The 17,146-nt window shown below is 41.3% G+C and overlaps 1 protein-coding gene across 1 annotated transcript in view; it reads left to right on the top strand.

Annotated features, from left to right (window-relative positions):
• Window positions 1-16,903, top strand: part of LOC104490603 (adenylate cyclase type 8-like) — a gene marked incomplete at both ends in the record, with an annotated part of 40,742 nt that extends 23,839 nt beyond the window's left edge. Inside the window, 3 exons of the mRNA XM_010132909.1 lie at window positions 3,699-3,826; window positions 12,890-13,048; window positions 16,633-16,903. Of these exons, the coding sequence (XP_010131211.1) occupies window positions 3,699-3,826; window positions 12,890-13,048; window positions 16,633-16,903 (558 nt within the window). The remainder of the gene's footprint in view (window positions 1-3,698; window positions 3,827-12,889; window positions 13,049-16,632) is intronic.
• Between the last annotated feature and the right edge of the window lie 243 nt (window positions 16,904-17,146).

Here is a 17,146-nt window from a genome sequence, read left to right as displayed (position 1 = left end):
GTGGTCGTTAGCCTAAAAACCACAACCGCTTTCCCCCCCTCCTCAGAAATCTAGCCTGAGGAAACAAGAAATATTAATGACGTTTCTTCAGCTCCGCTTTATGCCAATTTGCTTTGCTTCCATTCTAGTCACTAAGGGTGTATTTAATAAGCTTAAACATAAATCATTCACACATAGAAGGTAATTATTTATGACAAATATGCATAGTTTCTTTTCCTCTGGATTAAGGTGATTTGGAAAAAGATTTCTTATGGGTTGCCACTTGATCTAGAATTTTTATTATTAATAGCTGAGTGTTTGAATCTGCTCAATATTCCCAGGCAAAATTTCTACTGATTTCACTTGATCTTGGCAAAATCAAGCCCCTTAATCTTCCACTTGTAGCAAACGAGAAGCTGCAAATAGAGGGGGGAAAAAGCCCGTATTTTTCACTATGTTGAGAAATTAATTGATACCTTCAGTAAATGACATTAGTGAGGGAGTACGGGTAGGGGTGTGAGGCTGACAGATACTGATGTGAATGTCTGTTATTTACAGACTACTTCTGGGGTTGCTTATGGGAAGGGGAAGAGGAATAGAACAAAATAAAGACAAGATCACAATAGCCTCCCAGCAGTGTAAGGATGTTACACTGCAGTGCAATATCTGCTGCACCAAAGTTCCTGGATGGCCATTTTATCTTATTTAATTTATTCATTTTGCAGTTTCTTCATGCACGTTTCTGTTTTTCATTCATTTTCATTTAATATCAACTGGCAACTCTTAGACACCATTGCACTGAAGTGTGCTTGAGATCTAGAGTGTGAGGAAAATCTTGAATGCTTTTATTGTTATTTAATACCACTGAGGAGTAGGTGGACCCTTCCCAAACTCAGTCTCCTCTTTACAACTACGGCATGGCTACACACATTACCTGAATGTTCGCATACACCCAGCCTGACAAAGCGTCTAGTCTGAACTGCAGATGCGATTAAACTGCAGTTATCAGACGAATCTCAGGAGACCACGCAGCCTTTCTCTGCCAAAGGCAGACAGCATTAGCCCTCTGTCCTTCCTGGCAGTTGTTGAATTTTCTTCCAGCTGAATCATTTCCAGTGATAAAGGATCCACAGTTCGCTTTTGAAGTAGGTATATTGGGAATAATAAGGGAAAAATAAAAAGGGTAAGGACACCATAGTCAGACTGTAACACAGTTCATGTTTGGCGGTCATCATGATTTGACTGACAGAGAAAATAAGGAGGACAAGAAGTCATTTAAGTGTTCCTTGTGGCTTTTTGTGACGGTAGAGACACCCGGCCTGGCCCTCGTACCGCTCCAGAGGGACATACGTCTTATGTCATAGCTGTTAGTCCTCGCATACCCAGAGGTCTTACCGATGCACCGTAAGCTTATGGGTAGACAACCGAGCTGAAGCCCAGCCAAGTGCTTTAGCTGTGAGCTGATTCAGTCCCTGAGCTTCACGGGCTGCATCGCCTGGCTCTCCTCTGACTGTTGTGGCCGCCCCGACTGCTGGCTGACACACGGACACCTGTATATAGACACTGGCGATCTTTGGAAAGAGAGTGTAGAGTGATGTATCTTGACAAGAAAAGGTTCATCTGCAGCAGTCACATTGGCACACACCAAACCCTCGTTAGCAGGGCTTGTTATGCATTAAGATTCTTCTTTCTTAGTCCTATGAAATAGGAATACAAAATATTCCCATGAAAATCACATCTTTCCAAAGTGGGCTGCCTCGTTCTGATTTTCATCAAATGAGAGGCAGGTGGCATGCAGCCAGGGCACAGAGGCCTCACCTGTCTTTGATAGAATCAGCCCTTCAGCTAAATAAAGAAGTCGTTAAGTACCCAAGAGTTTGGGTTTTTTACTGCTGCAGACTGTGTTCTCTAACTGTGCTGAGTTAGATGCTCACTTAGTAGGGGATTCCCACATCTCAGGTAGGCAGATACTACAGGTGCAAGACTTTATGATAAATATTGCATGTGAAAATGTCATTATAATACTAAAATGTGATACTATGTGAGAGATGTCTGTCTTTTTTTCCTGGAAATTGATTGGTTTTCCCTTTGTTTTTCCCTATTGCTCTATGAGGTTATTGGTTGTAATGTATTTGTAGTGGGTCTGAACGGAGTTAACTTGCTGCCTTTTGCGTACGCCACCTCAGTCAAACTGGTATGATGTTATAAATGCTCCTTTTACTTTGTACATGTAAGAGCAAGTGTCAGTTAGAATATGAATCAGTTGAATTACACTATTAGAAAAGCCGAAGGAGAAAGGCTGCGTTTTATAACATCTTTTCTCTTTCCATTTTGTCTAACTATGGAACACAGAGAGAAGTTTAATGAAGCCCATTAACAGTTTGACATGCGCTGATTTATGCCATTGAGTCCTCACTACTTGTTGATTAATGTCCCAGTTTCATTCTGTAGGAAAAAATAGGTGGAAAGTGCAGTAACATTGAATCTCTAATTCCTTCCATTGGAGGGGAAATGTGAAAAAAATTATGAATTTTAGGTTGTATAATTTCAGTTGCAATTTTTCAGTATGAAAAATACCCAGTGTTTGCTTGTGTGGGCCTGCAGAGGGGTTGAAGAGAAGGGGACAAGGAATGAGGAGAACGATATAAAAATGTTGAGTTACTCAAGCCTGGTTTCAGTCTTGAATTTCCTTGTGGAACTCGGGCAGCTAGGTATTGCACTCAGAGCCAGCAATGTTATTAGCTGGAGACTTAGCCAAAGCTTCAAGCACAGTCAGCTCCTACCGATGGTTTGAGATTTCAGGGTGAATCAGTTTGCCTTGGCCCCGTGCCCAGAGCGGATTTTACCCTTGCTGGCGTACTTAAAGCTTCAGCTGACTTCTGCAAAAGCTTAGGGTGTAAGTGTGTAGGTTCCCTGTGTCACTCTAAGATTTGTGTATGTGTCTGAGATTGATAACAAAGCTTCACTCTTCCTAGACGAGATCTTGAATAATAGCCTGCAGTGCCGTTCGTTTGGCCAGTCCTCAATTCCTGCGGCACAGCCAACGTTCACGTTCGCTCCTACACCCTGCTACAAGTTGTCTCTCTTCCTGTGAGTTTAGCGTATCCCTGCTCCTTTGGTTAGTGCAGCCTCCAACACAGGTTTCCAGAGAGAAAAAGAGAAAAGCTGGAATAAATATCACAGGCCAAATCTTGCTATCATCTAATAAACTGGTTTTATAAATCATCATCCTACTCCCCAGTAATGACTGGTGTTCTATAGCTGTTGGGAATAGCTCGAGTGTCACGGTGGAAATTTTAGGTAGGGAGGGATTATTGGTGGGCGGAAAGAGGTTTTTCATCTACTTCCAGTGTAAAAAGGGGGCGGAAAGGATGCCCTGGGGGAATATAGTCTAAAATGGGTTATTTGTTATCTCAGCTGGCGTTCCTGAATCCTTGGCACAGCTTCCAGTCAATCTCTGCTGAAAACTTTCTCACCGTCAGCAAGGACATCTCTGACTAGCCCAACACAAAAATCACTGTATCTTTTTTTTACTGAAAACTTAAAGGTACCTTATTTCAAACGTGAAATAAATCAAAATTGCAAACAGGAAACATCCAGCCACAAGTTTTTAAATTTTTTTCAGTTCTTTTTCCAACTGCTTTCATATCTGGCTTAAAATTATGAAAAGATAACTGCAAATCTTTTTTTTTTCCTCCCTCTGATACCTTTACATATAGGAACATCATTGTCTCAGAATAAAGATCCTGGGAGACTGTTACTACTGTGTGTCGGGGCTCCCAGAACCTCGTCAGGACCATGCACACTGCTGTGTTGAAATGGGGCTCAGCATGATCAAAACAATCAGGTAATGCTTCCCACCCACCCCCCGACCCCCCCTTCTTCTTCTTTCACTGTTTCTGACAGAGTCCTGAACTTCTTATCTGAGAACGCTATTACTAGGCAAGTAATTCCTGTGGTAGTTCAGAGACCTCGAGATCATCGCTGTGGAAAGGGCAGGGTTTTTTTGATCCATGTAATGTGTGGGAACAGATACTAAATGCGTTTTATTAACTTGTGCTGCTTCAGGGCACGGAACACGGCAGCTCTGTGTGTATTGTGAGCGATAGGTTTCACAGTTCTCGCTTTGTACTGTTGTGATTTTTAAGAAGAGAAGGAGACTGAATTGCTTCCTATAATCCCTTTAATAAAATAAAACAATATAAACACTAAATAGGCAGCTGTGGCAATGCTTCAGCTTGGAAACTAGCTCACAGACAAACTCAAAAGCACTAAGATTTGGTGGATGAGCAAATCTCACTTGTTAAATTAGGTTGGTGCTTATACCCAGAAACGCTGGAAGTGGTTTAAGGGATGTGTTCCCATCATATAAACATAGTTGTGTTGCTGAAAGATTTTGTATTTTGATGCAACTATGATTAATAACAGCGTTTTCAGCAGTTCATGTGTAGAGCTAGTCCAATGATTTACTGTGGCAGTGGTATCTAATCTTCTGAAAGAGGTTTTCTCCGTCTTTTTTATCCTCTATATCAAAGCTGTTGAGTTCCCCTCTTCCAAATTCTTCTGTTGCTGTCTTCCCTAAAACAGCATTGCTTACCCTAAGCACTCTCCTCTTGTGGTCATTGTTTTGCTCTCCAATCTCTCTGTCTGCTTCTTTTCTGGATTGCTTTGCCCCTCTTATCTGAGTGTGTCTCATTTTGTGCATAAGACAGTTAATGCATACTGCAGCCACACTACACTGCCGACATCTCAGTAGAGAACGAATTTGGCAAAAATTAATTAATGGAAAATGTAACTGAATAATGATTATGCAACAATGATCTCTAAGAAGAGTGCTTTCAATTATCACAGACTAAATGTTGCCCCAAATAATCAATATTTTGCTTCTGGAATCCCCACAGTGAAAGTGAAACATGAGTTACAGAACAGAGATGAAAAAATCCACCACTGTTGTTAAAAATTCTTGGAATCGCACATTTGCATTTGCTTGGTAATACCATCTGCAGCAAAGCCATTGTAAGTCAGTTTTCTTCTAAGACAGAAAATTTCTCTGAATCTCCTTACGCTTGTGGAAGTCTCTGACACCCGGTGCCCTTTTATGAGCCGGATCTCAATGGCAGCAATCCGGTAGAAATGGTACTTGGTTTTAGTGTCTTAAATGGCAGTTACATTCAGAGGGAGCTGGGAAACCAGAGTCCTAATGTACCTGGGTCATCCTAGGCTAATTCAGCTTAGATTGCTTCCAATTTATTTGATAATCCCAGTATCTGGCGGTTCGATGATCATGATTTTTTTCCTCAGGCTTTTGAGTTCTGAGTATAGGAGCCTTATATTATTTATCTTAATGTCTGCTCATATAGTTCACAGGGAGGACCAGTTCTTCCGTGGAATATTACAGATTCTTCAGTCCACGTTCCTGAGAGAACTTGGGGTTATCTACAGCCTATTAGAACTTAAATTAGTAGATATCTCTCACAGTTAAAATAAAAACCCACCTTCTTTAGAAAACTGATCAAATTCTGCAGTGACCAATATAGTAGAAACTCAGATCACAAACATGCTAGAAATGACATTTTGATGATTAAAAATGTTTTTATCTTCGTCTAAAGATTCCACAAAACTATTTTTTGTGTCCAAAATAATAGGGAGATGATCCAAGGTATGAGAAATTGTCACTCAGATTCACAGTCACATTGATGTTTTATAGACAGAGTCAAAGCCTTCTTGCAAATCAGAGGATGTTTACAGGAAACTTCCAAAATTTCACTACTCATAAAGCCTACACGAACAGTTGTTTCTCCTCCCTCTTGTGGAGTTATATCTTAGCCTTTAAATCTTAACTATATTTTAGCTCAAGCACTCAGCCTATCTAAAGAGTTAGACATTAATAAAAAACCCAGGATTTATGCTACAACATCCCACCTACAACTGCAATTTAGGCACCTAAATCATGGAGAGCAATCAAGGTGCTTTTATAACTCGATTCTTGTACCTGTTCAAGCTCTTTATGCAACTAACATAGAAGGAACTTTTAAATTAGGCAGACCAGATTTTCCGCTGACGGTTCTCCACAATTCATGTTCTCTCTGACTCCAGGTAGTTTGTAACATTGCAAGGAACAGTAGGAACCCTGCTGGTGAGGTGGTGCACAGGTATCTTGGGGTACCATTAATGTATTTTCCCTCTAGTCTTCTGGATGACTGCGTGGCCAGCAGGGATCGAACAAGAATGTCAGGTCTATTCATTGCAAAACAAATCTACAGGGACAGACGGACTCCTGAGGGACTTCTGAGTGTTTTCATGCAGCTCGTACCCATAGAGCTAAAGTGTTCATTTATTGTTAATTGGGACTCTACAACTTGATCTTAAGCTCATGTACCAAGGATCTAGACTTGAGTCTTGCTGCTCCACTTCTCTTTGCAGATGTAAGGAACTGTTCAGAACTCAACAAAACAATACAGGATCATTATTTTCTCTGCAACAATTTTTTGCCTCACTGTGTCTTGTTACACATCTTGGAAAAGAAAAGCTGTTATTGTAATTCTGCTCTGTCTTCTCGTAGTTGGCTCTCTTAACAATTGAGTACAATTGAAATACAACTTTCAGCTATGGGCAGGCTTCAGGAAATCTGATACTCACTCTAAAGCAAGGAAGCTTCTCCCCATCACATTTGTGCGAGCCGGGATACTAAATCTGGCTGTCTTGCAAAACCCAACCTTCTGTAAACTCTCTTTAGCTGCGTTGGAAATGAAATCAAAATAAAAAGAACAAGCTCTTCACGAAGAGTTCGTTTATTCAGATGGTTCTCATCTTTTCACATGCAGTATAACCCTTCCTTTATTTAATTTTATTATATTAATGCCTGTCTGTACTGACAGTTGACAGAAATGAGATACTAGTGGAATGTTTAGTCATCAGATGATAATGTTACGTGGGTATCAGGGATAACACTCAGAGAAATTAAACCTGCAATTGCTCTTACCTACAAGAAATGCCTATATAGGGAGCGAAAGATTTAGAGGAAAAAAGCAGTCATCAGCATTTTCACCAAGTGTTAGTGACATTCCAAAGCCATGCTGGAGTGCCAAATGGATGGGATTATGGATGAGATAGCCGACAAAATTCAAGATGGGGATATCTATTTGCTGATGGTCAAATATGGAACTTGCCCTTAAGACCTAACAATAAAATAAGGTTAGATCTGGTGAGACAACTCTTCCTTCAAATATATTAACACGGATAAGATACTTACTTAGTAGTAAGTAAAACAGATAAGAGATACAGAAAGAATCTAATTCTGGACTGAGATAACTTATAAATAACATATTATGCTCCAGAAAGAGTGTTTTAGCATGCTCCTTCAGTGGAGATTTCTGTTCTTTGGGGAGGGCTGGGAGGAGAGGAATAGCTCCATAAAGCTTAGTGAGGAAAGTTCAGAGGGAAAGTGGGAGAGAGGGGAGGATGCATGAAAGTGGAAGTAGAGGAAGGACTATGAGGAGAGGTGAAGGAGATGGTCTAAAAGAAGAGAGAGTACTTCCAAAGGGTGAATTACGGAGTATAGTCTGTCAGTGCCAAGATTGAGATGAGAATTAGGGATCTTGCTGTGGTGTCGTCATTTCTAAGAGCCCACTAAACATTTCTATGCAATGAAAATCCCACAACAATCCACATAGTAGAGGAAATTCAAACAAACCTTTATGCTGATACATTTGTTTGGTAAATCGAAGATTAATGACTGGCTTCATCTCTTGGATTATTTCCCACTAAAATGCCAGCTGAAAGAGTAATTATTATGACAGAAAAAATAGTCCCAGTGTACAATATAAGCTAAACTCCAGAAATTAGATAACAGCTTGTCTTCATTAAATGTCTGTAATTAACTGCTGATATCGACATCAGTTCATGAGAGAGGAGGAAAAAAACCCGAAGAAAACTAAACAACACCCCCCGCCAAAACAACAACAAAAACCACACAAAAAGAACTCAATTGAAAAAGCCCCCAAACTGACAGACCTGGCAGGTTCCCTGCCTTTAGCGTGAAAAACTTCTTATAACTTCATCTGTTGGGTATTAAAAAAATCATTAAGTGATCGATGCTTATTAAAGAAGTTACTCAGGCAGTGAAACAGCTAGCAATTGCTTTCATATTCCATGATTAATAAATCATTATTTAATAATAAAGTTATGTAATATAATCGATCCAGTTCTGGATTCCTTCCACAGATTATTTCTCCCATAATGTACAAGTCTCGGCCTATGATGGAATAATCACTAATTCACAGAAGACAGGGTGCTGCTTCACAAAACCAAAACCTATCACCTTCATTTCCATGTGGCGAGGGAAAGGGACATTGCAAGGTATTAACAGGTTCAGACAGCACTTTTCTGACAGGCCACAGAGTGGGTGAATGTGTTTCACACTGGTACTTGATCACATTGTCACCTCCATGTGTCCATTCAGCCACTGTGAATGAACAGAGTATCAAGACTACATATCTCTCCCTGTTTTTGCTGTTGGATGACGGTATGAATTGACCTGGGTAGAGATTAAAAGGCTCATGCACCTCCGAGAGCTCTTTGAATCTGCCACCAAATACAATCAAAGCCATACAGGCAAGGTGGCATAGGGGTTTGTGTGATTATACAGCTCTTTATAACACACTTTTCAATGAAAAAGCAGATTTCTGATAATATTGTTTGTAGTCCCTTGTGCTGTATTGGTTTCCTGCCTCTCAGAGCAGATGAAGGTAAGAAACAGGAACGCAGCAGTGGGTTAACTCTGTCCAGGTTGCTGTAGTACCTGTCTGAACTCGGAGCAAGTCAGGGATATTGGTGATAAGTCTGATGTGAAACTACTCCAGATAATAGTTTCTGCTGACATTGGAATCCAGGTCTAATTCCAAGATAAACCCATGCTGGAGCTGTTTTAAACTGGAATAATACTTGGAATAATATTTATCTTACACTGTAAATTCAATGCCGTGTAAAGTCCATCTACAAATAGTTATATCCCCGGAGTCCTATTACCAAGCTGCAATCTTCAAACTGCTCAGTAGTTTGGTGCATCGTTGACTAGCTTTTTAAAAATAATGGATATCTCCTTCACGAGCATTCCAGGGCATTCAGATTTTTGGCTGCTACAGAAAAGGCTGAAAAGCAGAGGAAAGCCTCTGACTAACAGCACAAAAACACTCTTCATTTTTTCAGTAGTCTAGTACATGCTGTTATTTATATGAAGCTTTTTCTGAATAAATGAGAACTAGCCCTATTGATTAAGGGTTTGTTGTTTCAAAGTTTTTAATTGCTTTTTTCCTATGGCAGTATAGAAACAAGGCCTCCTAAAGTATGTGGTAGTCTAGGTGTTAGAGTTGGATTTGACCATGATGAAGTCCCCGTCTCAAACTCATAACAGTTTCACCCCACATCACTCCAAATTTTAAAGGAAAAGAAAAATTCCATGGCTTTTTGCATACTAGTCAATCACCTCACTTTCAGACTACAACCGTTTATTCGTTATTCAATTTGAACAAAAAAATCTTGCAACAAAAATCTACTGAAAACTAACGTCTCTGCAAACAGGTTCTCACCGGCTCTGCTCTCAGTCTTGTGCTGCTGGACAGCACAGCTATGTAAAATCTTGGACAAATGCAGAAGCCCTACATGGCTGATTGAGGATGCCAAAGCCTTTTCAAGCCATCACAAAGGGAAGGAAGAGACAAAGGAGAAGTTAAAATCCAGCCACCCTTAGTGAACACTCTGGGACAGACAGACTCATTGCTCAGTTGCACCATCATTGTACCTGGTGGCTTCAGTGACACCTCTGTGTGTTAGTTCCCATATTGGGTACAAATACAAGATTATAATTTATAATATTTAAAGTTATAGAATAGAATATTTCAGCTGAAAGGGATGTACAACAATCACCCAGTCCAACTGCCGGAGCACTTCAGGGCTGACCAAAACCTCAAGCCTGTTATTAAGGGCATCGTCCAAATGCCTCTTAGACACTGACAGTCTTGGGGCACCGACCACCTTCTAGGGGCCTGTTCCGGTGTTTGACTGTCCTTTTGGTAAAGAAATGCTTCCTAATGTCCAGTCTAAACCTCCCGTGATGCAGCTTAAAGCCGTTCCCACGTGTCCTGTCTCTGGATCCCAGGGAGAAGAGGTCAGCACCCCCCTCTCCACTCCCCCTCCTCAGGAAGCTGTAGGGAGCCACGAGGTCACCTCCCAGCCTCCTTTTCTCAAACTAGGCAAACCCAGAGTCCTTAGCTGCTCCTCACAGCATTCCTTCCCACCCTTCCACCAGCTTTTTTCCCCCTCCTCTGGAGGCATTCAAGGACCTTAACAACCTTCTTAAGCGATGGGCCCCAGAACTGCAGCCCGTGCTCGAGGTGCGGCCGCGCCAGCGCTGAACGCAGCAGGGCAGCCACCTCCTGACTGGCTGGTTACGCCGGGTTCGGGGGACCCTAAACTGAGGGGCCCAGACCTGCACACAGGACTCAGGGTGAGGCCACCCCAACACTGAATACAGGGGGATAATGACCTCTTTGGACCAGCTGCTTCTGCTGTGTTTGATGCAGCCCGGGATGTGCTTTGCCCTCTTGGCTGCCCGAGCACACTGCTGACTCCTGTGGAGCCGCCGTCAGCCAGCGCTCCCCAATCCCATCCGCAGGGCTGCTCCCCAGCCACTCCTCTCCCGGTTTATACCTGTGCCCAGTGTTATTCCCTCCGGCATCGTGGTTAAATTCCATGCCATTGATGACTGTCTAACGCTAGTATTTGCCAATGTTAAACACTAGTTTTATGAGCAATTAAATACTATAGTACTTAAAATCTAAATTGGTCTAATAGAGTGTGTGTGTATAGATGTAGAGAGAGATTACGTAAATATATGCTATTAGACCATTTTATTAAACTTAAGGTCCTCTTCTTGTGTTCATTTTTCAATGAAAAGCTTTTTGCTCCATTATTCCTTTGGATCCAACTAGCTTTTTATTTCAAGATAAGGAAATCAGACATAAAAAGAGAAATAATTATCCTAGTCTGAACAAAAGAAATAGGCAGACTGGGGAAACAATCATGCGGGGAGTTGTGATAATTCCTCTGACAGTTAGGAGTGTTAATTTAGATATTTTTGTAGCTTTTCTATAAAAAATTCTTCAAGACGCTTTACAGATTACAACGTTCTTACTTCTCTTAGCTGTTCTCACAGCACTTCAGGCACTACTTCACTGTGGAGGAGTTGTGTCCCTGTCCCATCTTCCAGAGCTAGGTGATCATTTAATTTTGATATTTCAAGCTCTCTTCCTTGCAAAGCAATAAAGAAACTTGTAAACGGAAACTATAGACTTGGAATATCAGAATGCAGAAAAATCCCTTCTCAAAGCTTCTTTCTTGTTGTTTTATGATTAACTCTGTTAGATGTCTTCCTTTTAGATAGCTGAATTATGTTAGCTTGCTGATGTGATGAACAGATCTGTGGTTGGCAAACACCTGCACTGGGGCATATATGCATGCTGTTCTCTGAGGTTTTGGAATATGCAGGAAAGGGAAATAAAGATCAGTAGCTTATTTGGGGTTCCTCACAAATCGATATGACTGTTTTCTCTGAATTTTAACACTGTCTTCTTTTCTTTCCCCCCACAAAAAGAACTGATGCCCTGTTGCAACAACGAAAGGCCGAGTATTGAATGCAGTGAGCAATTTACCCTTCTCTCCTCTAGAGACAGTCTGTCAAGGTCATGACCGAGGCATCTGAAGCAATGATAGTGAGCTTCAAAATTACGAAACAGAGCTCTTTTTCCTTTGCCTGCCATGCTGTGTGATCTTGTTGTGATGCTGTGGGGCTGGGTCTCCATACAGGGAAACAGCAGCCTTCTTTGTAGACCAGCTGTAGCAACGCGCTTTTCCTCTCCTGAGCATGCTGTTACGATATTAATGAACACTAGCTCTAACAGTATTTCTGGTGCAAATAATAGTCACGCTGGCAGAACTGGAGAAGTTCTCTTTGTCATCCCAGTGCATACAGCTCGATGATTTTAGTGGTGAGCTTCCCACCGTGACGTGCTGGAGCACCTCAGTGCTGATCTGGAAGAGGCACTCCTAGGTCTAAGACACTGCTAAGGTGCCTGTGACTCTGACTGTCATATATTGTCTCATATCAGAAGAGGAAGATACTATTGCAGCACGGTAAAATTCCCTTTATGATCAAGAGATATTAATTGAAACCAGTGCTGGGACAAAGTTCCTTTTCTGAGACTGTTAACGTGTTTGCTTTTGAAAGGTGAAACAGCCTTTGCCATCACGCAGAACGGAGGAGACTGACTTTAGAACCACACCGTTATCATACCAGAGGAAATGGTGTTCTGGACAAATGTACTGAAAAGAATTCACCTTTGGACAAAGTAATTCCTGAAAATATTGATCAAGAAAGTAAAATTTTTGCAAAAATCATTCAAAGAATTCAGGAATTATTCAGAAAAGTACAACAGAATATAAAAGCACGTGCAGGTTTGATGAGAACAGTTTTTCTGCTGTTGTTGAATGCTCCTTTACAATCCCGAGCTAAAGGACTCGGCGAGTCCAGACACTGTGCTCAGACATCTTTCTCTTGCCGTATCTTTCTCTTTCTGTCTCCGAGGAACTACAACAGGTGCCACTGAACCATGCAGGCAATTAAGTGCCTAACGATAATCTGGCTTTTAGAGTCACTTTATTACTACCTGTACTTTGCTACCTAGAAGGTTATCTCTGTTACCGCCTAAGTGGTTCTTTATAACAAATCGCCGTTGTATTTTACAACACAACCTTTTCTAAACGATACAGAAAACCGTGCCATGGACTTTCATGAGTCCGGTCTTTTTCTTTTCTTTTTTTTTTTCTTTTCTTGTTTGTTTGTTTGTTTTAACAGGTACGTGAGGTCAAGAACGAAGCACGACATTGACATGAGAATAGGGATACACTCAGGATCGGTTCTGTGCGGAGTGCTGGGCCTGAGAAAGTGGCAGTTTGATGTCTGGTCGTGGGACGTGGACATCGCCAACAAACTCGAGTCAGGTGGAATTCCTGGGTAAGGCAACGTGTATTTCCAACAGTCAGAAAACATTGCCACCACAGTACGCTGTTAACTTTGCCAACAGATTTAACTGTCTTACGTTCTTTCGTGGACTATGACCTTTTTTGTTCTATTTTGCCGTTGGTGAGGTTTATTAGGCTGTATTCAGAAAAGGTAGAAATAGTCAGCTTGCAGAGGCATTGGAAAAGACGACAATATTTCTTTTTCTTTGCCAGCTACGATTTCCTGAAACAGATCAGTGGTTGTTTTCAGCCTATGTAATACTCAGAGGTAGCCCAAATTTCCTGGTTAGCAAGTTTTTCCAGGCTCCATTCTCTCGTCCTTTGCATTCAAATGCTCTGTGAGGCACAAGGCTGTAATTTATTTCATTTCATAATGCATAAAGTGTGAGAAGAATCATGTGTTCATTGGTTGTCCTGATAATAACAAGGTGTTATGGACAGCAGACTCTTCATAGTTTTAAATAACATGATGCTTTAGAAGATGTTTTGAGACATGTCAGCCTGTCTATGTGTGAAAACGTGGTTTTCCACTCAGCTGCCTCGTTTTTCTTGGTCTGAGGTGGATGATTCACCTGGAAGATAAAATGTTATTTGTACTTGACATGGCTTATATCTCACAGGAGTTTGGAAGCCACAAATCCTAAATTTGAAGCAACAGTGTTGGTTGCAGCAATACTCCGTTCGCTTTCAGTTCCATCTTCCATTGATTAAAGATGTAGCAGAAGATCCCTTAGGACAATTTAATTTTTGGCCATGGAACACAGAAGTAATAGCAGCAGACATCGTGATGTAGAAAAAGTCTGAGTGATGCTGGGATCTGAATCTCGTGCTGTGCTCTGTACACGCACGTCAGGGTGTGCCAGGAAGTTAGAAAGATGTTTGCTTCATATTGTATTTGCGAATGCAGGTGCCTTCCACTATTCCCCACGGTAGACTTTTATACTCCTGTATCTTCTTAGAACTGGCAGAGAATAAAACATCGCATGCTCTGAAAGCAACTTCTATACTCTGCATGTGTCACCAGTAGAAATGGCAGAGAATAAATCCTTTCCCTGCTGCTTACCCCACACGATAGCCCCGGGGGACTAAGAAAGGTCACACGCTGCTTTATTCACATGAGCAAATCAGTCACCTAAGCGTTACCGTCCTGCAGAAAGTGTAGTCCGTTGCCATTCACGTGTGCTAGTAGTCTGGCTACTGATGGGTAAACCGAAGGACACACCACCCTGCTGTTGATAAATGCCTGACGCGGTTGCAGTCCACTGGAGCAGAGTGGTTTCCCCTCCTGCATACCCATTTGCCCTGAGGGCAAAGCCTGTGCGTGGCAGCCATTGGCTAAGTCCCTCAAAGCAGTGATTTACACTAGGGTGCCGAGCAGATTTTCCGGAGCAGTTAAGTTCATCACTTCAGCCTCTCCTCACTTGTCCCCGCTGCCAGCACTCAAATGCCCCTGCGTGTCCCAGTACCGAGATGGTTCCCAGAGCCGCACTGCTTCCCTCCCACCCTCAGGAAAGCCGCCCTTGGCTTGTGAATGCTCCGATTACCATCTGCATAGTGACCTATGGTATTGAATTAGCATAAAACCAAGCGAATAATTAATTTTCCGGGATGTATCAATGCCAGGTGTCATGTCATCGATAGCTGCTCCACACTCTATTTAAAGCTCTTATTGTTTTCATTATAAAATCCGTAATTCAGGGCTTTATAATACAATCTTCCCAAATTCTATTAGTCAAAACTCAGCACAGAGATATTCATCCTGGCAACTAATAAATCACTTTCTCCTTTTTCTTTCTTTTTTTTTTTGTTTTCTTTCTTTTTCTGTTTTTTTTCTTAAAATTAGTACTTAAATCAATTTAGCCTAGTTTATAAGAGCTAGAATATGGACTGCCTTTCTGAGAGGTCCTATGCTCTGATTTTGAAGTCCAGGCCAAAAGCTGCTTGTATTTGACAAACATTCTGGTTTTTATTGTCAGTTTTACTGACGTTTGACTACGAAACAGTACTAATCTCTAGGAACATCCTCTTGGCATGACTTCAGGCAGTGAGAGCTGTACAAAGCCTGTATTGACTTCAGAGGGAAGCTGAGACAGGTTGAAAAAGGGCTGATATAGATACATTTTTAAATATCTTTTAATTAGATACTGATATTTAAACACTGTCCCAGGTTGCCCAGGGAGGCATTAGATGCCCCATCCCTTGGAACCGTTCCAGGTCCGGTTGGACGGGGCTCTGAGCAACCCGATCTAGTTGCTGTTGTCCCTGCTCACTGCAAGGGGGTTGGACAAAGGTGACCTTTGAAGGTCTCTTCCAACCCAAAGCGTTCCGTGGTTCTATGACTTTATACTCCACGTAGACCCAGTTTGTGCCAAATTCTGATATTCATGGATATATCCTTATATACTGAAGCCAACCAGCACTATATCTTCTGTCAATGCGTGCACATCACACACGGACTTACTGCCTTTTACTCCATGCAATGTAACTCTGTAGTACCATCTTCAAGTTCCAGAAGAATGTTCCCAAGGGGTGTTCTAGGACCGTTTCCTTCAGTAGAGATAAGCCAGTTTGTGGTGCCTGAGAAAAATGCCTCAGCATGTGTCACCCAGAATTTTAGCTGACTCTGAATGTTAGGAATCTGTCTGCAAGTATGACTTTCAGAAAGTGCCACGCATCCAAAGTTTGAAAAATGGGCCAATTTTAATGGACTCATGACGTTTATTTGCTTGGCTACTGAACACCTCCTCTTGCTGCGTTTATGATGATCCATTATCAAAAAAAGCATGGCCAACCATGTGGATGTGTTTTAGAGGTGTCTGAAATTTACCCTACATGTAGAAACTGGAAGATTTCTTGAAAATAGAAAATAGAAAGACCTACTTTTTTTTTTTTACTTTTTTTTTTTTAACTTGAACTTTTTGTCCCTCTCGAGCAATCATAATTATGGTTAAGACAGTCCAAATACCAAACAATTTCAGGTTTGGTTGAAAGAAATCCAAGGCCTTTTCAGGCTTTTGCCAGAACTGAGTTTTTTGTATGTCATCTTTTAAATTCAACCTCACCAGAAATTATCATCTCACTTGCCTTTGTATAGTTTCCCTGTTTCCTAATTCACTTCAATCAGACCACTAATTTCAACAGTCTGAACTACCTCAGGTAACTGAAGGAAATTAAAAAGCTTCACATAAACTAACGCATACTGTGTATTTTATTCTCACGATATTTGCCTGAAATAGCCATTTTCATTCATTCTGAATCGCATTTTACCCAGGGCTGTCTCTCCCTAAGCTATTACTGTGAGCAAAGGTATCAGATATGAATAACAAAGTGGTTTTCCTGTGACGGGACTTGGTTTGTGAGATCCTATTGATGTGAGTGTGTCTGGAGAGCAGCTGTCCCAAATGAAGCTCGTGTTTGTTGAATACACTATTTAATTTTCTTTATAGAAATCATTATATGCAACAGAAAACCTGTTTATCCATCGTGTTAAAAATGATGCAGAATTCATAAACTCCTTCTTACCTTTGTATACTAGAACACAATCAATGTTTGCTACTTCTTATTTCATTTATGCAGGAGAATTCACATCTCCAAAGCCACTCTGGACTGCCTGAATGGGGATTACAAAGTTGAAGAAGGGCACGGCAAAGAGCGTAATGAGTTCTTGAGGAAACATAACATTGAGACTTACTTAATTAAGCAACCTGAGGAGAGTCTGTTGACTTTGCCTGAAGATATTGTGAAAGAGGCTGTCAGCTCCTCCGACAGGAGAAACAGTGGAGCAACATTTACCGAAGGATCCTGGAGCCCTGAACTTCCATTTGATAACATAGTGGGAAAACAGAATGTAAGTCAAACTTCCTTTAATGTCAGCAGGTATGAATGCGTGCTTGAGTGCCTTTCAACGATGGGAGCCTCAGTGGAGACAAGTTCATCTTTAACCTTTATTCTAAACCGTACTCTAACAGCAGAGGATTTAAAAAATTGTTTCAGGGCAGAAATAAAAGATATATCCAAACTGGGGAATTGCCAGCGGACCGGAGGTTTGGATTCTTTTTTCCAACTGAAATGAAATACTGCACAGCTTAGT

This window comes from Buceros rhinoceros, unplaced genomic scaffold, assembly GCF_000710305.1.
Source record: "Buceros rhinoceros silvestris isolate BGI_N320 unplaced genomic scaffold, ASM71030v1 scaffold12883, whole genome shotgun sequence".
Taxonomy (NCBI): Eukaryota; Metazoa; Chordata; class Aves; order Bucerotiformes; family Bucerotidae; genus Buceros; species Buceros rhinoceros.
This window is presented reverse-complemented; position numbering and strand designations above follow the sequence as displayed.